The sequence below is a fragment of the Buteo buteo genome, chromosome 21, assembly GCF_964188355.1.
Source record: "Buteo buteo chromosome 21, bButBut1.hap1.1, whole genome shotgun sequence".
Classification (NCBI taxonomy): Eukaryota; Metazoa; Chordata; class Aves; order Accipitriformes; family Accipitridae; genus Buteo; species Buteo buteo.
In genome coordinates, this window is record NC_134191.1 from 10793831 (window position 1) to 10819837 (window position 26007).

The 26007-nt window shown below is 42.8% G+C and overlaps 4 protein-coding genes across 10 annotated transcripts in view; all 4 read right to left on the bottom strand.

Annotated features, from left to right (window-relative positions):
• PXK (PX domain containing serine/threonine kinase like) overlaps positions 1-9755 on the bottom strand; it is a 41447-nt gene extending 31692 nt beyond the window's left edge. For 4 of the 7 annotated variants that reach the window (XM_075053521.1, XM_075053526.1, XM_075053525.1 and 1 more), the window contains exon 1: positions 9516-9754. In XM_075053521.1, the coding sequence (XP_074909622.1) occupies positions 9516-9617 (102 nt within the window). In that variant the 5' untranslated portion in view covers positions 9618-9754. Of the gene's footprint in view, positions 1-9515 lie in introns of all 7 variants that reach the window. The other 3 variants (XM_075053522.1, XM_075053520.1, XM_075053519.1) reach the window with 3 other exon arrangements.
• A 2371-nt stretch (positions 9756-12126) lies between these two features.
• On the bottom strand, positions 12127-12677 carry HTD2 (hydroxyacyl-thioester dehydratase type 2). Its single transcript, XM_075053529.1, has one exon. It carries the CDS (start codon positions 12675-12677, stop codon positions 12171-12173), a length of 507 nt encoding a protein of 168 aa, XP_074909630.1. The 3' UTR covers positions 12127-12170.
• Positions 12541-15251, bottom strand: RPP14 (ribonuclease P/MRP subunit p14). The gene is made up of 5 exons (XM_075053530.1): positions 15119-15251; positions 14930-15014; positions 14097-14173; positions 13424-13502; positions 12541-12777 (listed from the first exon to the last, which is right to left on the bottom strand). Exons 1-5 carry the CDS (start codon positions 15202-15204, stop codon positions 12721-12723), a joined length of 384 nt encoding a protein of 127 aa, XP_074909631.1. The 5' UTR covers positions 15205-15251; the 3' UTR covers positions 12541-12720.
• Positions 15252-18895: 3644 nt separating this feature from the next.
• PRKAR2A (protein kinase cAMP-dependent type II regulatory subunit alpha) overlaps positions 18896-26007 on the bottom strand; it is a 67573-nt gene continuing 60461 nt past the window's right edge. Inside the window, exons 8-11 of the mRNA XM_075053527.1 lie at positions 25309-25383; positions 22190-22255; positions 21364-21502; positions 18896-20808 (exon numbers count right to left, since the gene is read on the bottom strand). Coding sequence (XP_074909628.1) covers positions 20675-20808; positions 21364-21502; positions 22190-22255; positions 25309-25383 — 414 coding nt within the window. The 3' untranslated portion in view covers positions 18896-20674. The remainder of the gene's footprint in view (positions 20809-21363; positions 21503-22189; positions 22256-25308; positions 25384-26007) is intronic.

The following is a 26007-nucleotide window of genomic DNA, read 5'->3' on the forward strand; positions in this document are numbered from 1 at the left end:
GAGTCGGAGAGTACCCAGAGTCAGAAGAGGCAGGAGAAGCCACGCAGGTACCTATGCTTTTACACTTTCCTTCCAACTGCATCAGTCTGACGCTGTAGGAGAGCCCTATGTCCCCAGCGCCTTTTAAGCACATTCATCTTCTCTGCTATGCTTGGCCAGGGGTGGCAGGACCCGCTACCAGTGCTCAAAGTACCGCTAAATCCCCCAGGCTTCCTCACTGAACACGCTCAGTCACACTGCACACCTGCAACTACAAAATTCAAAGCAAGAACTAGAAATTCTGAAACAAATACAAATTCAAGCCATGGCTCCCAGTATTTATGAGCTGGAACATGCTAAAAGCTCTTTGCACTTGTGCCAAGCAACGCGTGAGTACCCACCCGGTTATTGCCTGCAGTGCAGCAAGCATCACATGATAAATCACTTGTTATTCAGCTCAGATGACTTCATTCACCCTGGTACAAACTTTCAAACGTATTGTATGTAAAGTGCTGAATAATTTTTCGATTTCAAATGCCACCTAATTTTGCTGAACTGCTTAAATCAATAGGAGTGTCACACAAACAAAAAGGACAGATCACAGGATTATGCACAATTTTTTCAGATATTAAAATTAATGCTGCATTCCAAATTATCACGCATAGATAATAATGAGATAACAAAAATAAACAAAGGCATTTCCAGCACCTTGAGTTTATATACCAAATTTGTCCGTTCTGTAACAGTAACTCTATCTGGCATGTACCTGCATACCAACTAGATAGTTCAATTAATTGAGTGTTTGATCCAGGAAGTATTACAAATTCAGCCTCACAGTTAAAAATACACTACAGGCATTTATTAGTAACTTCTTTCAGGTACTGTGAAGCGTCTTCTGGTTTTGGAAGTTGCCTTCAGAACCACACAGAACTAATTCTCCTCTTTCAAATGAAATGAAATAAAAAGCTTGTTTACTGAAAAACATAAATATACCACTGGATGCAAACAAAGTGGGGCACATCAGAGAATCCCTCCGTAGAACTAAATTCTCATTTAACATTTACCACCATGAAAAGTAAGCGTATGACTATTCCAGACCAGAGGCAAAAGCAACGCTTACCAGATGGCATTAGCTTGTGTGTTCAACCTTAACTAATCCAGAATTTATTTATTGAAGTTTCCTTCCAAAGCACAATGCTGCTCAGGCAAAAATGCTATTCCATTTTCTAAAATTCAATGAAAATATCCTTTATTATCAACAGCTGTCAAATATCCGTAGCAATTCTGAACCATCTAGCCTTGAGAACAAATTCAAGACTAGTAAGAATGAAAACCACGTCCTAGCAGCTTAGTTGGAAACGACAGAAATCCAAGATGTCACAAACCAAAACACATAACTATTATACTGGAATTAAAAGTGTCTATTTTCAGAAAGTCAGCCTGACATGCTCTCTCCATATTCTCTTCTCTTATTCACTTGAAATTATCATTAAGGTATTTTCCTGCAAAACAAGAAGCCCAAATCCTCATAAATAGTAACAAAATTCCATAGAGCTGACTGCAATTCAACCAGTGTAATTATGTTTGTAAACTGTGCAACAGAAACCAATTAAAGGGACACCTGGAAACAGAGATTCACCACTAACATGGCTTTTCCTGTTTTGTGATCGTTGCTGCATTTTGGGAAGTAGGAAGAAGCTACTTCACACACAGCCAAAAAATTACAGCAACTGCTTATTCAGCAAGTCTCAAAGGAACGCTGGCTGTTTCTCTGAAAAACCACGTCTGTGATGATTCACCATGTTCAGTCATTCATCTTTTCTAGGATTTTGAAAGAAGCAGAGTTATTGCTCAATCCCTTGTAGCATTTACTCTTTACCCAGCAATTAACCTTTTCTATTGTACCCCAAGAAAATGCTCTCGGGCAGGCAGAACACACAAATTCATTAGACAACCATCAAAGCATCTTATTGCATACAACCATTCTGATCAATATGACTGTTGTCTCTTCTGGAGAGCCTAGTGATAAACAACTCAGAGCTCATTCTCACAGTAAGATTACATTAAAAAAAAAAAGATTTGGGCTACAACTATTTTTTCCACACATACTTGAGCATTTTCCCATCCAGTTCTGCTTTGGCACCCTAAAGCACTAATCAAGCCCCTTGTTTATGTCGGGGGGGGGGGGGGGGGGGGGGGGGGGGGGTGGTGTTCACAACCTGAAAGAAGAGAGCATCGCTCCAGATACGGTCATTAGTTCTGTCTGTATGGAAAAGCTAAGTCCCCACCACGCTCTCTCCATCAGCACTGACCGTAACAAAGAATTGGCCACCTCAGCACTATTTTGTCAATACAACTAATGAAAAAGCCTAAAGTGGTTTTCTGGCTTTTTTTTTTCCTAAAGTTGATAACAAGATTGAAAGTCAAAGAATAGCTACAGTAGAGAAGCCATGAGAAGAAATACAATCCCATTCCCAATATCTGCCATGGCTACACATAGTCAGCAGACCACAGTATGCTGAGTTTTAGTGAGAAGTTGATACTTCCTATTGCTTCCACACACCAACGAGCTTGTCTTGGGATTACAATTAGCACCACTGATATATGCTTCCCATAGGACCAAAGAAGAGCTTTCAACTCTGCAAGGAAAAAGCCTAAATGCACAAAAGCCTTTATTAGTCTGCCAAATTCTGTTTTGTTTAGGAAAAAAATCTGAATTACGACAACGTTCTTCTGAGACGGCCCGATGTGATAGTGGGACTAAGACTGTGCCCACAGGAAATAAATGAAAGCGTTAAGGAAAACAGATAGGCACACTCAGAATCACTTCTGTTCAGCTGCATCATCTGACACAGGAAAAGATGATGGAAAAGGCTTCAGAAAGGGCTAGTAATTATCAGAGTTCACTCCTGCCAACAATTTTAAGGATCAACAACCAGGCTCAGTGAGGTCTAACTTAGCTACACTCATGCAGAAATTCCCATGGCATTTTTCACTCCTACATGAATGGCTCGAAATCTTTCCTATGCCTCAGTTTACCAAACAATTTCAAAGAATCCCTAACAGCTGCTAGTTGGCAAGAAAGGTCTCAGCTTGCAGAAGAGAGACAACCTCCCGCTACTGATTTTGCCCACAGGCAGCAAACTCACTGGCAGCAACTACATAGGAGCCACCACCAAGACAGGCCATAAAACCGTTCCCCAAGACAACCTCCCTGAGCCCCTCCAGACTCCCACACAGGTAAGGTTTGTATGTCCGCTGCTCTTTCTACCAACGCTGCCAAGCCAGATCCTGCCACAACCTTGATATTCCAGCAGCAGTTCAATACACATTTTTAAAGATGCCAAGCAAAGCAGTTTTACCTACGGGATCATTTCCTGGCTGCCCCAATTAGTCAAGAAAGCGGAAACGGGTGCTGGGAGGAGGAGGTCAGGAGTAGAGAAAGCTGTATGACCCCAGTTGCATGCTGTCATTTCCTAAAATCTTCTTACTACCACTACAGAGTGCTGGATGGTTTCTGAAAAAGAGTATTTCCCAAACATCCACATGGATCAGTGACAACCGCGCTGCTTTTCTCCAATCCTTTGCCAATAACAGTTTCACAATCACTGCCTGGGATTAACATTATCCTGAATTTACCCATTTTCATGCAGAGCCAACATTTAGGAGGTTTTCTGCCCCAAATTCACCAAGATTAGTCCCTGGTATTCCAGCACTTGTTAAAACATCAGCATCAGCAGCTCAGAGCTGCTCAGATAATTTTGTTAACATTCTTAGGTGAAACTTACACAGCAAAGCATGTCCAAATGTTTAACAATTGCTGTTTATCATCTTTCCTAGTTTTTGAAACAGAAAGCAAACAGGAAAGAAAGGCTTCTGCAGAAATGAAATAGGAAAGAACAAGTGGTGAATTTGGGGATTCATAAAATAAAATGTATTACCCAATATTAGCAAGACTCTCTACGTTCTGTTTTCCCAAGAAAATAGTCTCTAAATTTCTGGCTCAGGAGTGTCAGTCCATTTTTCCACAGATTTCTGCTGTACATCTGTTTAATCCAACAGGCTTGAAAAGCCAACCATTATAAAGATCCAGGTCACCTTCAGGTCACATCAACTAAAAGTTTGAAAGGGCTTTATTTTATAAGCATTAAAGAGAGGAAAGCCTAATTAAGCATGAATACAATCCCTGCTTAAGTAGGCTGGATTGGAACAACTTCTAGTAAGAAGCTCTTTTAAATGTTTATTTAGAAAATCTCCCATGTGAAAAGTAGCAACAAAATCAGGAAAGCTGCTCAGACTCAGGGACCTCTTCGCTACAGGGCACAGTATTTACTCGCTATTGCACAACCTGCCATTAAGCCCATCTGAGGTACAGTGTTCACCTGCATTTTAAACAATGCACATGTTTGTCCGGGGACATTATACAGTTCCACACACACTGTATCACTGGTGTAGTAATGAGTAAACCATTCAACAAATGAAAGCTATGAAGTAGGACAACTGCAGAAAAAAAAATAGGACACACGTTTACATGTAATGAAACTTACTGAACAAGAAAAGATCTGGAGAGAGACAAGAATAGCTTTCATCACCATGGCCTTCACCAGAAAAGCAAAATATTCAGTATTTTTCAGGAAATACTCAGTAGCCAATAAAAATATTCTAATTACAATGCAAGATCTCTAAGGCAATGAATTTACTGAGGTACGATACGGCAATTAATATTTTGACTGCAATCTTTGCAGGAGCTATAAACGCATTACTAATTTAGGAAGTTCACCAGTGGAAACCATAAGGTTGGGATAGCTAAAAATCAGGTGTGATGAAACAGCTACGTTTTTTGAGCTCAGGCTGGAGCTGGGGGAGCTCAGGTGGAAGGTGGTCAAGCTTACTTACTAAGTCCATTGGAGGAACCGCATTTCCAAAACCTCAAACAAATGAGCTCTTAACAGTTCCCTGTCTAAAGCCACCTCTAAAAGTAACTTCATGATTTGTTTTTTTCCAAAGTGAAGGCAACCTTGCAGAGATTGAATTTCTTATGAAGCAGACGTCCAAAGTCCTTTACAAGCTTTTAAAATAAATCCTACAGTTCTAGAAACATATGGCTCCATTTTTGTATCACAGAACAATATAGGAAAAATGTAAATGCTTTTTTCAACATTTTTTTAATCTGAAAGCTATGAGTGTCAACATTCATCACTGCTTAACGAAAAACTCTGAAAGTATGTTACAAGAGGGATTTTATTTCAGCTGTTCATTTCCAAATGCCTTTAAGACAACAATGTACTGTAGCAAAATTGGCTGTTTCACTACTTCAGTTTCAACATGAAATGCATGAAAAAGGAAAATAATTTCAGAAAAGAATTAAGGAATGTTCAGAAATATATGTATAACTTGCTAGTAGTTTTACTGCTGTAAAGTGCTCTAAAACTTGTATGTACAGATGTGCATTTCTTATTAAGGAATATGTCTAGATTATTGTGGCAGAAAATAGCATCCTATTTTAAGGCTTAGAAAGAAAGGCACTTTTAAATAGTGAATATATGGATGAAATATTGCAATATGAAGCAAGTTCAATAGCCAAAATTTATTAAAGCTTTAGTGCTGAAAATGCCTCTGTTGTCAGAACATAACATTTGGCATTAAGATGAGACACTTGCAAATGGCTTAATATATTGGATGTAATTCCACTCCTATTGAATTCAAGGAACGCAATGGCAGCAAAACAACTTCATTTTCTGCAAAACGGTTGGTACAGATACCTACCAAAAGCACTAAACCATGCCTATGAAAAGGAGCCCACCACCCTCCCGAAGTTACACAGTTACTCTCTCTTCCTATGGAGTGCTAGGAGCTGAAGCACATAGCAGGAGACAAAATGAAGCTGACAGCGTTTGCTCATGTAATTTCAAATCTATTAAGCGAGGTACCACTGGAACGCGCCTGCAATATAAGTTCATTTGGCTTTCAAATGAAAAGGACTCCATAAACACTGCACCATAGAATTATTTGTATGTAAGTGCACATTCCAACAAAACTCAGACTGCTTGTAACACACTTAACTGGGGAAACATCTTTTGTAAAAAAGAAAAGGCATCATTCTAATCTTAAATTACCATTAGAAATAAATAGGCAAAAGAAGACCTCAGCTGACAATTTCTTTGTTGCAACACAAAAGCATGGAGATTATGTACCAGCTGAGATGTACTAACTCAAGTAAGAACTTCTGAGCTCTTCTGACTTGAAAGAAACATGAAGAGCTTATGAGCATATTAGAAAATTTAGCAGTTGATTCCCTAACGATCTAAAAACCACGTTTACTAGGGGGCTGACATGCTCTTACTAAGCAAAAAGCACAAGCCCGCAAAAGTACATTTTAAATACTAGCTTCGTCCCTTCTTAGGTTTCTGGAGAACTCAGGAAGTATGTAGCAGTTTCAGGTTTTGTTTTCAGTTTTGTTTTTTTAGTTTCACCTTCATCCCCAGGAAACAGAAACTCAGCCTCTGCCCTTGATTCAATGCTATTAAGTCTACACTTACCCAGTCTGTTGTATAAAATTTAAATTAACAGAAGCTGCTTAGAACAATAGACAAGCAAACTATTCGTTTGACACAAACCTTGGTCTCCTGCGTGGTATTTCACCATGTCTACTGAGCTTTTCCTTAAATTCTTCACCTTTTCTTTAGCTGCTTATCCAGAAGACTGGCTATTTTCTGCCCTCATAGAAGGTTTACGTTATTACTAGTTCAGTTGCCATGTTAAAGTTGCATCTAACTTGGGCCTAACCCATCTTCATGCGAGTGCTTTTATAAGCAATGATCTACAGGAAAAAAATTATAAATGCAAGTTTAAAGTAACTCTTGCAACACTAAGCAGCATTATAAAATCTTAATACATACTGCTGACAAAAGAATAGAAAATTTATTTATGGATGCGTTTGTATTTCACCTTTAGAACAAGCCTAGCATGTGAAGACCTAGTTCTCCAAGCATTAGTTTGGGATGAAGAATTGTACAGATCTATATCTTTTGAAGATATCGCTTTGAGGTGGGATAAGGAACAAACCCAAAAAGCATTCAGCTAATGACAACCTACTTCCTTACATCTATAATATAACAAAGTAAAATACAGTCTTAATGCCCCATAAAAGCACTTCAACCCTTATTCCTTAGAAGGGCTTCATTTACACACCTCTTCAAACACAAGGATCTATTTGTGTGGCTTATTTAAACCAGGAAAGTTCAAATCAGGGACAGCATCAGCTACCAATAAACAAATTATTCAGATACCAGGGACATAAGATGAAGTGTCCAAAATGACAAAATAGTCGACTTATATCAAATAAGAAACCAAGACTCTGTTATGGCTTCCTGTATTTTGTTATCCCACACTGCCTCTATATAAACCATCTGTGCTACACACACTTCAAGCCATCTTTCAACTATCAACAGGGCTTCTGCAGTAAAACAAACAATTACTAATAGATGTATCTTAGAGACACATTTGAAATCAAAAGGCACAGTGCTCGAGCATTCTGTTATTAACAAAAGATCAGAACAAATCAGCAGAGAATTTCTTCTGAACATCCGTTAGTAACAGAATACAGATATGAAAGACAGAGAGGGGGAGCAACATTTGCTATCACACTCACCCAGACAAGACAACACACATAACACAGAGTCTGGATTGAAAAACTACTTCCAAGTACTCATTCTAAAAGAATTTTGTGATTTTTTTTTTTCCTAACCAGAATCATGCAAACCAAAGGAAAGAACACAAAAAGCTATTGTCATTTGCACTAGCAGAAAAGTGTAATAAGGCATGATGGAAACAAGTTAACAATGAAACTGTAATCTGTACTGCTAACTGGGGAGTATTAGAAGTTATACAACTTCCCATAGGACTTGGTACCTGCACCCCTTAGCTATTGAAACAGGTAAAAAGTATCATCAGGCTTGTCAGAAAATAAACCTCATTAGTTTTATTTACAAGAGCAGTTGCAACAGTTGAGACCCATAGCCTGCTAGATTCAGGAGATCTTATGGACAATTTCTCATAGGTAACTTCTGTTCAGAGGAAGACTGGAACATGAGTTAACGTGAGTTCCTCACACAAAAGACACTTCTTAAGTGTAGATTACTTATAGGAAGAGTATTTAATAAGACAGTCTATAGATTAGTTGTGTATCCTGTCGTGAACCTACAATTATTGTCACTTGGGTTAGGAGCATTCACCAGATGTAAGCAACCAGGAAGACAGATCAACAACACAGGAATCGGAGCTGTGTAAGGGGCAGAAGGAACACCCTCTCTCCATTTAAAACACGCTTTCTGCTAGCGTACCTGCTGCTGAAGTACCTCTGGCCTCCTTTTTAGCCTAGCATCCCCGCTCTCAGCTAAAGCAGGAATCAGAAGTGACAGCCAGTTCTCTCTCTGATTCACAGTACTGCTTGGTCATACCATAAGTAAATCCAGTTTTTAAAGTGGAAAATAACTGCAAACAGGAGATTATGAAATTTGGACTATGACTGCGTGCTCACAGACAGTACAATTCTTCTGGAGGCAGTGTGCATGTACATGTGCTGGACATCCCAGAAGAATTAATCCGTGACATAAAAGTCACGGCAGGGCTTGTTCTGCTGCGTGTCATCACTCCCCACAACAAAGAAAGCGGGGCTGCACCCTCAGTTACGTCTCTGCAGTTTTACAGCCGTCGCTACCGTCGCACAGTAGGACCGGGAGGCAAATGCAGCTCGCTCAAACGTAACTTCATCCCAGCTACCGAAATGAGGCAACCAGAACCCACCTCAGCTCCAAACGCTGTAACAGACCCCGAGAAAAACCAGAAATTACAACAACTTATTCAGTCAGAAGGCACAAGGCCTGCCACGGAGCAGACGCGACTCCGAGACAACCCGAAGCCCCGGCGGCACCGCCTGCACCCCCCAAACCCCCGCCGGTACCGTCACCGGCAGCCGTGGCAGGCTGCAGAAGGAAAACCCTCTCCACCGAAAGCAGAAGGGGCCGAACAACTCCCGGCTCGCTGCGGGAGACCAGGCAACGGCGGCACCGCCACATTCCCAGTGGAAGGGGCCGCCCGGGAGGTGAAACCCGCCCTCACGGGGTCTCGGCCCCGCACCAGCACCACCACCCCCCCCCAGCACCGCACCGCTCGCCCCGGGCCCCCGCACAGCCCCAGCCCACTCCCCACGAGTGCCCGGGGCCCTGCCCCGGGGCCCTCCCCGCCTCCCTCGGCCTCGGCTCCTGCCGGGCTGAGCCGCAGGCCCCCGCCCGGCCCCGCTCTTCCCCCCCCCCCCCCCCGGTGCCCCGGCCCGGCCCCGCGCACCCCGGACACCGCCCCGGGCACACGTCCGTGTCCGTGTCCGTCCCCCCCCCTCCGCGCCCCCCGTTACCCGGCTCCCTCCCGTCCCCTCACCTCGCTGCCCCCCCCCCACCCCCCATCCCATTCCACCTCCGACACCGGCCGCTCCCGCCGCCCCCCGCGGCCCGGCCTGCCCGCCGGCCGGCGCCGCTCACCGTGTGGGAGTGCAGGCTCTGGCTCGCCTCGATCTGCGCTGTCAGCGGCACCGTGTCGTCCAGCAGCACCTTCCCGGCCGGCGGTTTCTCCATGAAGGCCATCCCGGGGCGGGGAACGGGAACCCGACGCCGCCAACCTGCTTCCCGGGGCAGCTCCCGGCGCGGCCGCCGCTGTCAACACGGCAGCGCCGCGACGCCGCCGCCGGGCCTTAGCGCCGCCGACCGACCGGCGGCCGCCAGGGGGCGCCGTGCCGCGCCCGCCGCCCGCACGCGCGGCCGTTCGGGGCAGGCCCGCCCCCGGGAGCGAGCGGCGGCGGCGGCGGGGCCCGGTGCGGTCCGTCCCCCGGGATTAATAACGGGGGAAGGAGCGGGAGGGGGGGGGTGGTAGAGCGCCTGTGACCGGCCGCTGCTCGGCACCGGGCGAGCCGTCCCGCTGCCGCGCCCGGTGCTCCGTTCCAGGTGGCACGGAGGGCTGCGGGAAGGGCATTAGCCCCGAGACACTGCTGGTCTTCCCGGAAAGGGACTGAAAAGGGCTGGCGCACTTGCTGCTCTTGACCTTTTGGAGGGTTTTTTGTAGTTAAAAGATCATTAAAAAATCAAATGGCATCCAGTATCATCTACTCAATTTGTAGACTTTACGGTTTTGGGGTGGGTTGTTTTTTCCCAAACACAGATTTAAAGTTGCTAAATTTGTTTCCACAACCTAACTTTCACTGTAGCAGTGTAAAAAACTATTTCAATACTACTTAGCACTTGGGAACCTACTGCCTGGTGAACAGTTGCCTTTTTGCAACTGCATTGCCTTTTGCCCTTTTACACTGCATACGGGAATTAGTCTCACTTAAGATGTTGTAAAACTGCAGAGCTTGAGTTTGCCATACGCTTCAAACACATAAATAGCCTCGCGTCTCTGTCTTGCAGCTCCACGTTGACAGGAAAACGGGCTGCGTGCTGTGGTTAAGCAGCTAAACCTCGGGCTGGAACAGCAATCTTTCCAAACTACTCCTACAGTTACCCAGGAAGTCACATACAGATTCAATTATGGCCCTAACCCCTCACCTACCATCTCGTCCTCACATTTGATTCATTTTGTTAATAGGCATTAATGTGACAACTTCCCACCTAGAGAGGCAGGTGAACACGGACCGAGGGAAGAAGCACACCTGCTTTGAGAAACAGTGCTCTGGACAGCAAAAGCCAGCGATCAGGCAGTGACCCAAGGCAGAAAAAAAGGAAATGAGAAGTGAAGCAACTCCTACAGTCAAGAAATAAGCAAAGCTCTATACTGGTTCCATGTTGCAAACAGGCCAAACCCCATATTTTGAAAACAGAGGGCATTACATTTTAAACATTACTCCTCCCTCTGATCCAGTTTGACTTAACACCTGGGGTCTGTTGTTACAGTGCAGCTGCACTTAAGAAAAAGACATCACACCCAGACGGTGTAACTGTTTTAACAGCAGCTTTCATCACAGTTTGAGGACAAACTCTTTTCATAGCAAACAACTTTTGAGGTTATTTGCAGTCAAGAAAAGTTACAAATTCATTTCTGCTGCAGAGATGGGGGAGATGTTTCGCTAGAAATTTATACGAGCCCACCAACTGAATACAGCCTGTGCTTTTACTCCTGATGGTCCCCATCATTCCTGAAAAGTTTCTTAGCATATAATAATCTTATGTCGGTACTAAAATAATTTAATCCAGATTATTTACTAATGAATTCACCAAAAGCCTACTTTACCAGCAACCAAGGTATTTTCACTGGGCAAAGGGAATACATGTTCACAGAGTCAGGTAAGCAGAGAGAAGCCATAGTTAGTAATCAACAGAATTGCCCCTGCTTGTCTTCCCCAGAGGAGCATCAGGAGGCAACAAGTACAAGCAGTGACAAGACAGCTTTTTAAAAGCTTCCTTCACTCTGCTTCTGGGAGGCAAGTTTCAGAGTCACTTATCATTAAAGATAACTTTTTTTGTTTATAATCAGGTTTTGTAAGATATCTAAAGAATTTGGAAGTATTGCAAGAGCCACATCTCCAGCTAAACCAGGCAGAGTATATTGTTTATGTGAAAGCTGACTACTACTTATTTGCAGAGCTAAGGAAGGCTTTACTAGCTAGAACACTGCAAAAGAGCACACTGCACCATCAGCTAGAGCTATCACAGAGATTACAACGGATCTTGCAGGACATGTCAATACCTCCACTTCTGTTCTGCTTGTTAAACACACAGCGTTGTCCCCTCCTTCCAGTGCTTGTTAGCAATACAGCTACTTTGTAAAGAGGGAACAAGTTTTAACCAAACTTCACTAGTGTGGACTGCGATTTTGCTGAAAAGAACAGCCTCAATATAAGCCCCGCCACCCCAGACTTCCCACTGTAGCAGAGCAAAGGCTTATCTAAACATGCCACTTTTGTCACAGTAAGTGTCACAGTAGTTCTATTGGTTTCATCATGGCAGTACGCAGGGAAAAATGAAAAGCTGTAAGTTTAATGCAGTTCTATCAAGATTAAGTTTGTGCACTGTCTTTGAAATGTTTTGAAGGGGGTTTTTTTTGTTGCAAATTTACTGGATTAAGTGATGTTACATAAAAAGACAGAGTCAAAACCAAGCATACAGTTCTGGCCTTTATAGTAAAGCAGCATAGGAGCAATAGCTCTAACTCTCTGACACCATGACTTTCACCATCCCTTCCATAACAGTCTTTCCACTTTCTTTGACTTTACATGATACTGAAATGTGTGCAATAGAACCCTTCAATCGTTTAACTTCAGCTGCAGCTATGACTTCTTCACCAGTGTACAAAGGAGCTGGAAATCGGATCTCCTGAGAAAGAAATACACAACCTTGACCAGGCATTTTAGTACCCAGAACTGCAGAAATAAGTCCATTGATCAAAACTCCATGTACGATAGTTCTCCCAAACCTAGATTTCTTTGCAAAATCTTCATTTAAATGCAAAGGATTTGTGTCACCTGTTAAAGCAGAAAAAGTAACAACATCATTCTGTGTAAAAGCTTTGGTAAGTTCGGCTTTGTCTCCAACTTTTATGTGTAAACTCTGAAGTACGGGATGTCCAAGCAGTGAATTGATAACTGTTAGCTTTGTCAAGGCTCTCTGTCGGAAATCCCCTCTAGAAATTCCACACCTGAAGGGCTGCAACATCTCAAGCAACTTCTGCTTCGTACAACCAAACCAACAACCGCATTCAGTCCAAGACTAGTTCTCTACTGTTGCCAGATAACGCGAGAAGAAATGGAGATGCCTAGTTTAGGGGGAAGAAAAAAAAAAAAAACAAGCAAGAAACAAACTAAAGCATTGAAAAAAAAAATCACCATCAAATGCACTCAAAGTTGAAAATACTTAAATTTCCCTTTTACATAGAAAATTAAAAGCTTAAGAGCTATGCCCAAGCAGATTTTTGTTTAGCCATGGCTTCAGAGACAAAGAATTTTTGGAACTCATTTTATTAAGCAGCATCCTCAGGAAAAAATAAGCTCTGGAAGTGCATGTTCATGCATGCATTTTTAAATGAGGTCAGCTGACTGCAACTATTAGAAGAAATGGAGTAGCGGAGATGAAAGATTAGATCAAGATGTGAGCCAAGAACAAAACTTCCCAGAAATTATTTTCTTGCAGATGTATTAATGAGATCAGGACTTCTCATTGGAATGAAACCATAAAGTAATGAGACAGCCACTACTATCACGTTTTACAAGATTCATTGTAAGATGAGAACTGCTTAAACGCAGGCCTACACACCTCCATTGAAAAGCATTTCACTCCCAAACCAAGACATCTGTGCATCTAGGCCATCCTTCTATGAAGAGGCAGCGTGCTCAGCTAGCCAGACAACCTTAGACCGAGAACTGACATTTGGGGGTAGCCATCCAGCCCCTGCAGGGCTTTACCTGCAGCACTCGAAAGGCACACCTCCTGTTCTGGTAGAAGCCCAGCAATGTTAGAGCACTCCACAGCTTGACAAGGCCACTAAGTAAAAAGAAAACAAAATATATTAATAAAATTTGGTTTTCTCAGTTTTCCTGCAGCATAAACATCCTAAATAAAACACATGTTACATAAAGATTAACAAAACCTCAACGGAGTTTAACAGCAGGTAATTTCACTGATGAGTTCTAGTAGTAAGACTGTGCCCTGAAGGGGTATTACAATGACTGCAGTCTCTTGTCCTTGACAGAGATATGTACTGTAACCTTTTCAAGTTCACTTTACTGTCCCTGTTCTTGTCCTCTCTGTGCGTTTACGTTCCTTCTTCCCCTGAATCACCTGCAGTTATCTTCACGGTAATTATTCTCATCTTTACTATAGAAAGAGATTTAAAGCCACATATTTCAATGGTGCTTAGTTCCTGTCAGACCACTCTGTTTTAAAGCAGGAATAATGTACTGATACAAGTAGGTTACCAAATCTTAGTGATTTTTTTATTTATTTTCTGCATGCTCTATGCAGATGTCTGCAAGTTAGGCTTAATTCTTCAAAGACCATTCTTAGCTTAAGAGTTCTGTTTCCTTATAGAAAACATTTTCATGGCAGTACCTGAAGCGTGTACCTACTGTACCTTACCTGCTAACAACTCTTAATATGGCAGACAAGGTTTTTTCCTCATATGTTAAGACATCCACAGGCAAAGCTGCTCCAACCTGTGAAAAAAATACATTATTTAGTAAGTACCATCCTGTACTCTTATAGTTGTTTATAAGCAAGTGAATTCACTGCCAGCACGTGACATCATTAAAGGTGTTATAGTTACGCTCAAATCTCACGTGAGTGTTTCAGCTACACCACCACTAGATTTTATACAGGACCCTTCCTCTCAGAGCTCTTCAGATAGAAGCCACTTTTAGTTCCACATTACAGCTGGAGAAACAGGGACCCAGCGGTGATGTGACTTGCTTAAAGTCACCCAGCAGCACCGTAAACAGAGCAAGAATAGCACTGTGGACTTCCCCATCCAAGAAGCTGTTCCCTTCCCACAGTTCTCCTTTTGAAGTCTCCCTACAGCAAAAGCATCGATAGTCCAAATTCTAAGAGCCAGATGTGCCGGACCACTTGACTGTAGATGCCAAGACAAAACGTACGACTCCAGCTTCGTTAGGAGCAACTTACAAGGCGGGCCGGAGAGCAGGTAACGGGTTAATGGAGAGGCAAACCGAAGACACTTACCCTACCTGCGCAGGCCCAGGCCTCCAGGCCGCCTCTTCAGCCCGCCCGTCTCCGACACCGCTCCGCAGCCAGGCGGGCTGATTTCGAGGGGCAGAGCCGACAGAAAACCCACCGCGGAAGCCGGGGGCAGGCCGGCCGCCCCCGCAAAGGCCCTCCTGGGCCCAGCCCCGAAGCCATCAGCCGAGGGAAGGAGCCCGGCCACGGCCACGGCCACGGCCCCGGTCCCGCCTCACCTCTCCGTGCAGCTCCCTCAGCGCCGACACCACCAGCTGCTTGAACTGCGCGACGCTCGGCCGGGCCCCGCCGTCCGGCAGCTCCCTGCGGGGAAGCAGAGCAGAGGGCAGGCTGGCGGGGCTCCGCGGCGGCGGGGGAGCCGGCCGTGAGGGGGGGGGGGGGGAGCGCGGGGTCTCTCTCACACTCACAGGCGGACGCGCAGGTAGTGGTGCTCCGCGGCGCTCCGCAGCACCCGCCGCTCGAAGGTGGCGGCCGGCGGCTCGGCCCCCGCCATCCGCTCCGCAGGCCGCGCTCCACCCGCCGAGCCAATGGCGGCGCGGAACCGCCCGGCTTCCTACGGCGGCCCCGCGGGGTCAGCCCTCCGGAGCGAGCCCCCGCCTCGGCGGCGTCACGGCGACCGGGCGGGAGCGCCGTCCCCTCGGGGCCGGGCCGCCGCCGCCGCCCCCGGGGCCTTCTCCGTCACGCCGAGGGGGCTGCTGGGGAAGGCCGCCGCTCGGCACTGCTTCAGCCGGGGCCGAGGGTCGGACGGACGGACGGAGCCGCCGGCCCCGCGGCGCGCTGCCTGGGCTCGGTGACTGCTCTCCGCCGGGCGGGCTGGAAGCGCTGAACCCCTGTGCGGGGGAAACGGCCGGTTCCCCGTTCTACCGGGGAAGGAGAGCAGCCGCTGCTGCCCCGCTGGGCTGCGGGTCGGTGGTTGAGCTGGCAGCGCTGCGTCCTGCCTGCGTGCCCAGAGCCCCGGAGCGGGTCCTGGGGGAAAGGATGGAGGAGGGCAACGGGCAGTCTTTGGGTCTGAAATTAACCTCCGGGAAGCTGTGGGAACAGATGGCGTTTCTAGCTTTTCGCTTCAGAAAGACAAATACGGAGTGCTCCACAACAAACAGGCTGTTGGAGAGGGGCTAGCAGAGAGGATCCATCGCTTCCCCTTTAAACAAGTTCTGTTGGTCCTGATGCAGTTCCTGGCGGGGGGTGTTGTCTGGCACCCTAACATATGACAAACCCTGAGGGCACTGTCCTGTCCTAGCCTTCTGTAAAATGTAACATTTTTTAGATATTTATCACCTTGCTGCCCTCCGGCCCCTTCAGGCGTCAGTATCTTCCTTGAAGTACTGTATTCTGGCAGAGGTTTTCTCATGTTGAGCACCACAATCCATCTAAACTACCCTCCCAGACTAATTTAAAAACTGTACATAAAATACTAAATGTTTAGAAATAAAACTTTAGCAAATGCAATTTTTGAGTATTTGAACAGGTAATTTCAGATGTACCACAGTAATTTCATTTTTAAAGTGTTAGTTAGGTTAAAAAAAAAAAAAAAAAAAAGGCAGCTTGCCACATAAAATTCAGTAGCTGTAAGCACAGGCCAGCAATAGACCTTCAGGAATATTGTGTTTGTCCTAGGAAGTGAGAACCAGTTAGCACAGTGCTCGAACAATAAATCAGTTCTACGATAACTTGGCAGACACATGAGAGCAGCCAGTTTTATTGGGAGCAATAATATCTACAGAAACTGGTATTATTTTTAAGATATTAGTAAAATTTTATCACCAAACAGCAAAACGTGGTGGTCGGGTAACGTATAAATCTCTTGGTTATTGCAATAGGGCAAATGCTGTTCTCCATAAGGCTCTGATAACACAAGCAACAGTAACTCAGGCACTCCGAGTAGATCTAGTTAGCTGCTGTAACGTCCACTCCTGATGTAAGCAATGGGGGGGTTGTGTCAGCTGCAGTAAGTCAATAAAGAGCACACACAGGATTGTACAGGAAGGCTGGACACAACATGTCAGTTTTTTATTAACCAAAAGTGAAGCTGAACCCCAGAGTGGTTTAACTTGTTAAAACCATATATTTATATGGCAGATATTTTTCTTTCATGTTCAACACTACAGTGCAAGAACCAAACTTCGCAGCTGTTCATCCTTTGAGAATCAAGTACTAAATATAAAATGAATTAAAATAAGGGTCCCTCAATGAATCAATTAAAAAAAACATTTAACTCAAAAGAACAGACCAATTTTAAGAACTGTCTTATTAAATTCTCCCAAGTGAAAGACCTTTAAAAGCACTTGGAGCCTTGAGGTAGCAACTTTATGCAGAATTTAATTCCCCTCGTGCCCCACAGAGCAGAGGAAAATTAGTAGCGCATTATTAGCTCCAGCCAGCTAAGCGGAGTTGAGTGTTCTCCTATGAGGTTAGTGACTTTCTCTTGCATCTTGAAATAGCAGTGTAGTGCTGCAGACCATCAGGAGGAAATCCACAAGGAAGGCCTCTTGAAATAAAATACACGGTTTGAAAAAAGTGAAAATAATCAGCAATAACAACAAAAATTATCTGGAGTTAAAAAAACCCAAAGCGTTTGTATTTTGGCAAGACTAGTTTACAAATACATGTCAACAGAAAAGAAAATGGAAGTGACATTCAAAGGGGTTTCGGTTTTTTGCCTTCTGTGCAAAATTGCACTTTGTTTTTAAAGTTTTAAGTTTTGCACTTTTGTTTCTAAAAAAAGAGAGCACTTTTGCCCTTTTTTGTTCTTTTACATTGTGAAACCTGTGCTGTGACATTAAACAGAAATACCACATGCCAGGATATTTGACCACTGAAAGCTCCTCTCACTGACTTCACAACAATCACAAGCAGGGAATCACGAACAAGAAACTTTTTTCCCCCTCTAAGTCTCAAAGACACTATCCTCTTTGCCCACTTTGCTGCTGAGTTCTTTTATTAAAAACTAGATCTCTCTCTACTGCCAATTTCAGAGACTCCACAGCAGATTTACTGAACACTGAGCAGTAACAACAAAAAAACTGGGCTTGTTCTCCACAACAATTGCAATCAACAGTCATAGTGAAAAGGAATGAGCTGAGATACAGTGACACAGGCAGATCTTTACAAACAGGCGCCTCGTTTCACTCCCTGGTCTTGCTACCGCTACTCACACGCTTTCTGACTTTGCTCATTGCTGGTGCTCTAACCAGATACCTGGCAATGTTGAGTATCTTACTACAAGCTTCTCCACTATCTTCATGCTCCAAAATAGTACAGAACAGGCTGGTTAAACCAGACCAAACTAGATGAGGCACATTGCAAATTGTAGCTTTTAAATGGATGAGCCTTCTTACAGGCTCATTCTCTTTCAGCTCAAGGTCAGGTTGCTTCTCTACACCACAGAATGATGTCACACAGATGCAGGATGGCATTGCCCAGTATGCATTTGCTTCAGGGAGTCTAGAGTAAGGTAAAACTTTAAAAGCTTGTTCTTGCTCACATGGGATCCTAATCTTTTATGTTCTCATCCTTTCCTTTGACTTCCAGAAGCCATCAAATCCTCCCTTCCAGGCAGAATTCCCTTAAGAATCTAACAGTAGCCTTGCCTGTTTTTTTGGTTAAGCTTCAGAACAATTGCCAATGTTTGCATATGCTGAGGTATACAATCCTGTCCTGCAGAGAACCAAAGACTGTAAGAACCAGAATCCATCTATAAGGCAACCCAATCTGCCAGACTCCTCTGGATAAAGGAGAGGATATTCTGCCTGGGAGCAACAAAGGCCAGCTGATGATTACTCACAGCAAGTTTCTCTGTAGTTCACATGACAGTTTAGGCAGCACAGAAACTCATACTGGTTTGGAGACCACTTTATGTCTGGTTCACAGGACAGTCACGAGCTGGCTTCAGAAAGACTCTCGTCTTGGAGCCCAAAGTATCTTAAAGTTTTATCTGTTATCAATGCAAGGACCTGATGAGCAAGGGAGGTTTCATCTTTTCTTTGTTTTTGTTTGTTGGAGTTTTTTTTGTTTGGTTTGGTTTTTAATTCTGTAATCAAAAGAATTATTCTGTCTTTGGTGTTAAACCTTGGAAGCATGAATGAGAAGCACCTGCTGCTTCTTTGGCTATAATTTACAACAAAAAACCAGCCCAGTAAAGCAAGGGAAATTCACTGTTCTAAAATACATGCAGTTAGAACAGCCACTAGACATCACAACCAGGACTTTAATAATATGGAAACACCTAGTTCAGTGGTGTCCATTACAAATCATTTGCATTATATAAAAATATGACTCCAATTACAGTAACTGGACAACAGCCATTCAAACTTACCAAGTTTGCATCTTACTCATATTGCAGGAACTGGGAGGAGCTCATCCATTTACGGAAAAAAATTGTCCAGAAATCAACTTAAGAGTTGCAGCTAAGCATCTCGTGCCTTAGAGAAATGTCCACTGTGGTAACTAGAAGCAGGAATTCAACATTAGTATCCTTCTATTCTTGCTCATGTGGCCATGAATAAAAAGAGCAGGTTCTGTTATACTAACATCCACAATTAAAATTTTATAACCCCATAAAACGCCAGTAAGTTTTGTATGAGCTGCAGAAGAATGCAAATTCAAAGGGTCACTAGATTTATTACCTACAAATTCAATGTCTTAATATAAATATTCTGTTTGTACACCATAAAAATTTCCTTCTTATGGTCTGATTCTTATTTAGAGAATAGTCCGATAAAATCTCAGCAGTATGCCAATTAAGGTCATTAAAGCTACAGAAATAGAATCTACCTAATAAATGCTGCAAATTTAACAGGTATTTTAGATAAACATAATTAGCTTAGTTATCACTTAAACCAGACTCCTCAAACACACCAACTGCGTAGTTAGCAAAGACATTTGCTTTACAAAGTCAAATGTTGCCAACTTTTGAAAAGTTTAGCAAATCAACATGGTATTTGGAAGCATCCAAGTGTCTAATGAAGTTAGAATACTGTGAAATGTTAGGACTAGGGGGGGAGCTCCTGTAAACAAGTACAGAAGTAGTCTTCATTTAAATTACAAAACATTCACCTCCTTAAAAAGCTTTAAAACTGACCCAGTCAACAACAGCGCCCTGGGAAATCTAGCAGTATAAAGGATCTCTGTAAGCAAGAGAAGGTCATATATTGTGATCTCACCACAATAAAATGTACTCAGTGTCAGGAACAAGGAGCAAATTTGGGGAGATGACAATTATGACACCTTCAGGCCATTTGTCTGAACCACTGCACTTTTTTGGGCAGCATAGAGTAAAACAATTTTCTTTGCTGCTCAGAAAACACTTAAAATACAGTAATGCTTCATTTTCTGCATTTTGTTGCTAAGCAGACTCTCCCATGTCCCCAGCTCGGTTTACTTGGTTTAAAGAGCTCTACCACCTGCTGCTTTTAGCAGGTGGAAGAAAACTTCAGTGCCACCTTATTAATTGGCTCCATTGATATTTTAACTTCAAACCCAGATGCTACAATTAAAAGCAAATTTGACATTGTGTAAGGAAAGCTTCAGAAGAAGGTAATAAGCCTGTATAAAAGGCTCATATTCCACAGGTTGCCTCTGCAGAACAGGCAACCTCCCACTACAGAATGTGATCTGAAAATTTATCCCAACAGTAACACCAGAAGGAAGGAGGCTTCTACATCTTGCACACTTTGGGTTTTATATCAGGCACTTGAACTGTTGGACGGATGCCATTCTGAACCAAGTAAGTGAACATAGGGTTAGAATCATCTTTAATCTAGGTCTAATAATGAAGTATCAGCAGCAAAGTGGAGGCAGGGAGTGAGCAATCCCTTTGTGCTGAGACTTGTTTATGGTTTCTAAAATGCCCAAGAAGACAGCAGCAGTAACTGTTCCATAGTGTCCGTTTTCCTTGTGAGTTGTGTTGCTGATAGGAGGCTTTTCTGTGTCTCGAACTAAGAAGGCATTGAGGTACCCTGTGCCTAATTCCCTGGATCCAACAGGTCCATGCTAGAGCCAAACATTGCCACCAGCTGCTCCTCATAATGTGTTATATTCCTCTTCATAATGTCCATGCAGGGTCCAAGCAACCTCTCAAATGCTTGCACATCCATGACTGCAAAGGAACAGAAGTGAAAACAAGATGGTTTGTCAAAAAGGACACCACACGCCAATCTTTTCTGAACTCAGAACACAGAGTCCAGTTGAACTCCAGTTGAACTCCAGTCCAACCCATTTGGGTTTGAGGCTTCAATAGAAGCCACAGAAATCATATTTCTGATTTCCCTCTGTACTGTTATTTGGAGAAACAAGATTAATGTAATACACACCTGACCTCAAGAAAAAAATACAGAAGCCAAATACACACCACACTGGCATTAAAAGATCACCTGAAAGCTGGGTGTGACAAACAAGCTGTAGACAAGAAGCTGATGCTACTTACCCCTTCAAAGAGTACAGGCCACACAAGTAGAAAAAACAGAATCTGCTGGAAGGAAGGAGCAGTGCTGCTCAAACTTCACCGTGGAGATCCGCTCCAGCCCATGCTCCTAGCTTCTTGTGTCTGACCGCCAGTTACCAAAAGGCTGCTAGTTTTGAATAGCTGCTCACTCAGGCATGGTTCACAAAACAAGCAAAGACCAAAAACTAGAAATACAGAACATCTGCTTACCTAAACACTTGACCTCCCCAACAGCATAGGCAGAGGCTGCTCTGGGTTTGTTGGTAACGAGTGCAAGCTCTCCAAAATACTGCCCTCTGTGACACCGGGCAATCTCCACTTCTTGGTTAGCTTCTTTACTCGTCATAGTCTGTTAAACAGTACATTTTAATTATTTGCATACAGTGCTGTCTTTGTACAAGGCTGCAGTTAATTCCAGATATCTTACAGATGTGCAACAGCTCATTGGTTTAGGGCTTTTAAACTAGCAATTCCCACGTCATGCTCTGTACTGGTAGAACACCTTAACAGCATGTCCAATTAGAAGTTTGATAAGAAAAGCATATGCCAGCCCATGAGTTTTGAGATTGACAGATATTTACTGTTACAGCTTTGGGAACTGCTATTACATTAGCCTAACACAGGTTTTACCATGCACAACATGTTTTCCCTAAGGCTGCTTCAGACTGTACAGAGAACCTTTCAAATGCCAACATCTAGGATGTCACTAGAGATAACAGACCCCAGGTTTTGTCAGTTGCAGTTTTCTATAATCCTAGAATTAAAATTTCATCTCCACTCTTAAGGCCAGGGAGAATATATCAGGTTAGTTTGTAGAGGAGCAAATAAAAGCAAAAGACTTTCCAACTTCAGTAAAGTGACTTCTGGACACTTCAGAACAGGTATGGGGATTTACAATCTACATGACATGAGTGACAACGATAAACATCATAAAATAATATCTTAAAATAAGTCAGGGTAGGCTTTTTCACACCACTTGTATTAATCAATCAAATCAGGGATTCACCTAAAGCCTAGTAACCCAATTTGAACTCACCTTGCTTTTAATCAAGATTTTTACTTCACCAGATTCTACAATGTAAAAACAATCTGCTTTATCACCCTGTGAAGAGGAAAAGGTAAAACAAATTATTTTTTAGTTTACTGTAAAAGTATGTATAAATGGTATTAAAGCATTCACTCTGAACTAGGCCTTGTGCAGAAATCTGCTAGAATTGACAAACATTCAAATTCTTAACATTAAAAGGTGACTGGTTAGGTAATACACCAGAGGAGCCCACAAGGAAAGGAACTATTAGTACACATCATTCAGTGAGAGGGCAGGTGGAAAGGAAAAAGCAAAGGAGATTGACAATATATAGTAAAATCACTTAAATGCAAATCTTCTGATCCTGATGGAAGTATCCAATAGATAGTGAAACTAAACCAGGCCTGGAATTTCCAGAAGCAAGTTTTAATAAAACACCAATTTAGTGACCACATTTCTAGATGTCAGTAGGAAGAAGGATCCATTAAACTAATTATGAGCTCAGTCAATCCAGGGTAAGACAGTGGGAGATCAGCAGAACTGAGAATAGCCATATTTGAGGAGCATGAACATAGTAAGAGGAGGATAGTTTACAGAAAACCAAGTCCACAATGCAAGCCATCTACATGAGGAATGATGCAACAGCTGTGTACAGGTAGTGAGAATGGTAAGGAATAAAGCACTCAATAGCATCATGCCATTAAAGGAAAATAAGAAACATAGAGCAAGTGGGAAAAAATAAAAATTGATAGCCATTTTATATCAAGTTCTAGAAAGATATCACAAGGTGGTGTTGAATAACTGAGTGTGAAATAAAAAAATCTTGGTTTAGTCAAATTCAGCTGTTTCTATAAAAAAGTCACTGTGAGGGTGACCAAGCACTGGCACAGGTTGCCCAGAGAGGTTCTGAAGTCTCCATCCTTTCAGATGTTCAAAAGCCATCTGGACATGGTCCTGGACAACTGGCTCTAGGTGGCCCTGCTTGAGCAGGGGGGTTGGACAAGGTGACCTCCAGAGATCCCTTTGAGCCTCAACCGTTCTGTGATTCTGTGAGAGTTTCTAGAACCTTTTTCATATCTATTTAAACTGCATCAGGTTGCAGACCTTCAACAGATTGTAGTTTACATCTGCTCTGGAGAGCTTTGCCAGGACTTAGTATTTTGAAAGTTTTACCTGTGACAGAGAGGACTTTCCCCCTCTATACCGACCCTTGTGGGCTTGGTATAGGACTGGAAGTCAGAGTGGAGAGCCAGCACGTGCCTCCTGCTACAAATCAGAAGCAAAGGGACTAAAGGCTTCAGGGAGACAGAGGCTAGATAAGGAACTGGTAAGGGAATGGGAGTGGCTCAGGAAAAAAAAAAAAAGTGAAACAATGTGAGGAGAGAGATAAATCTGACATTAAGTCAAGTGGGCAAGGATGAATGTAATGGGAAGGATGGAGAGAGATGATTACCACTTGAGTATGAAACATGGGCTAGGAGAAGATGATGCAAGATTTAAACATGGAGCTACAGAGTAAGTTAGTCCCTTAGCTAAGCTTCCTGGGGATGGTCATAAACCATCCAGCACAAAGATTTTCATTCACTGTTGCCACCTATCACAACATGAACTAATACACCCAGCACACTTCTGAAAGTAAGTACTGAAAGAGTACTTATTTAAAAGAATTAAAACAGTGGGAGACATCCTTATAACACCAGCAGGCACTAACAATTTAAGTGCTTTAAAGTATACTGCCCTTAACTGAAGGGTCAAATTCCAGAAAGATCATTAAAATGTAAAATTATCCATGAGAGAAAAGGGGCTTACAGTATTGGTGCAACTGCTGTAATGTAAAAGCTATCACATCTTTTCCAAGCACAAAATTTCATCATCTTTAGTAGTGTATTACCATCACCCAGACCTATCCAGACTATTAATCCTCCTTTTAAGGGTAATTACATCCTTGTCCTTAATTCAGTTATTACAAAAGATTAAAACCAACTGCATAATTGGATCACTGATTGCGTGGATTCCCAGTTCTGAGACTGATTTATAAGCTTTGGTTTTGCCGAGTTCAGTTTTCTCAGGGTCTTAAGCAACAAGATTTTCAACTTATAAAATTGAGGGTATTTTTGGAGAGAAGTAATTTGGCATTATTTGCTTATCAGCAAACTAAGGTTTCCTGCATTCAGTTATCTGACATTCAAGGTAATTAAGATTAATTATTCAAGACTTTATCAAGGAGTCATATTCTGTTTATAAAACAAGACAGTGGTTGTGATCAAAAGCCTGCAATTTCAGGTAAGCCAGGGACTTTCTTGCATTAACTTTTATTTGAACTAGAGCACTTTTGCAACAAACAAAGCAACCCTAAGCTAAAGTTGATTCAAAATTCCAGTGTTTCATCAGTAACAGTGTTCCAAAAAGTTACTTGTGTCACAGCCAAAAAAATCCCACAGCTTTAGCTTGAGTTTGTCCAGCTTCATGTTCCACCACTCTGGCCTTGATCTATTACAGCAGATAAAACATACACCAACAACCAAAGGCTGTCAATTGAAGCCAGACTACTCCACCATTGAAATACTCTCAAGAGCATCAGGAAAAACAGTGGTTTTAATTAACCCTGGTAGTTTCTTAGAATAGTTAACTGAGTTGGGTCCAACTAGTGAATATTCACAATTACTTCATTTACTTTCATCCAAATCAATCATACTCCTGTTTAATTTTTTTGTTTTGTTGTTTAGTCAGACCTAGGAATTAGAGATGCCTTTACTACATGCTTGTGACTCCTTGTTTAACCTGGTCATAGGTGCCTATGAAAAGTCTAGCTGGGGGCTTTCATTGAAAATTGCATAGACAGACATTTAATTTCAGCTTCTTAAGGCATACTCCTCTTGAAACCTTGCAAAGACCATTTATAAAAAACAGATGAGAGAGGAAAAACTCAGAAGCGAAAGTAATAAATTTGTAGCAAAAAGATATACTGGCTATTCCCCAAACATTCAAGAAGTGGTTAAATAAATTAGAAGTATTAAAAGAATAAGTGCCGAGTTGGTCCAAGTAATAGGATTCTATAAGTCAATTCAGAATAGGAAAAAAGCAGCAGAGAAAGGAGAATGACAGAGAGAAATTAAGACTTCAAGTACCTGAGAAATGATACGTTCCCCATTTTGATACACTTTCTCCCCTATAACATCCACTATCTTCATTCGCTCTGATGCCTGGAACAAAGAGGAAAATTAAACATATTCATCTATTATAGTATATCTCTGGTAAACTTTGTAGCCTTGAAATGAAGAGGCATTCCCTAGACACACAAACAACAGTAGCTGGGTACTGAAAAATACAGCCCCTATAATGACATTGTCATACTGCACCACAGCTTTCAAGACTACCATAATCAATAGGGAAAGAAAATTGTCTAGTGTCCCATCCGTGTGCTTTTCTTACCCCCAAAGTTAACAAATAACTGATTTGGTTGGTTTAGAACAAAGAAAAAAAAATAATCACGTCCTCTAAGATTCAGTTGAAATTTGAAGAAAACACTCAGAAAAATGTCATAAACTTCCTAAGAACAAACTTCAATGAGAAACACCAGCAACACATTTTCAAAATATTTTGATCACCACACACTTGAATATGTAGGGGTTTTTGTGTCCCAGAACTCATTCTTAAGAGTGGAGAGATGAAGCGGTATGAAGAGGATACCAGCGTAAGCAGGCACCACAACAGGATGCTCAGCAGCAAGGGCAGCAAAGAGGTACTAATGTGACATGAAATGGAGCATGCCTAAGTCTTCATGAACAGGAAGGGAGAAAGAACAGTTAAATTTATCTCCAGTGTTT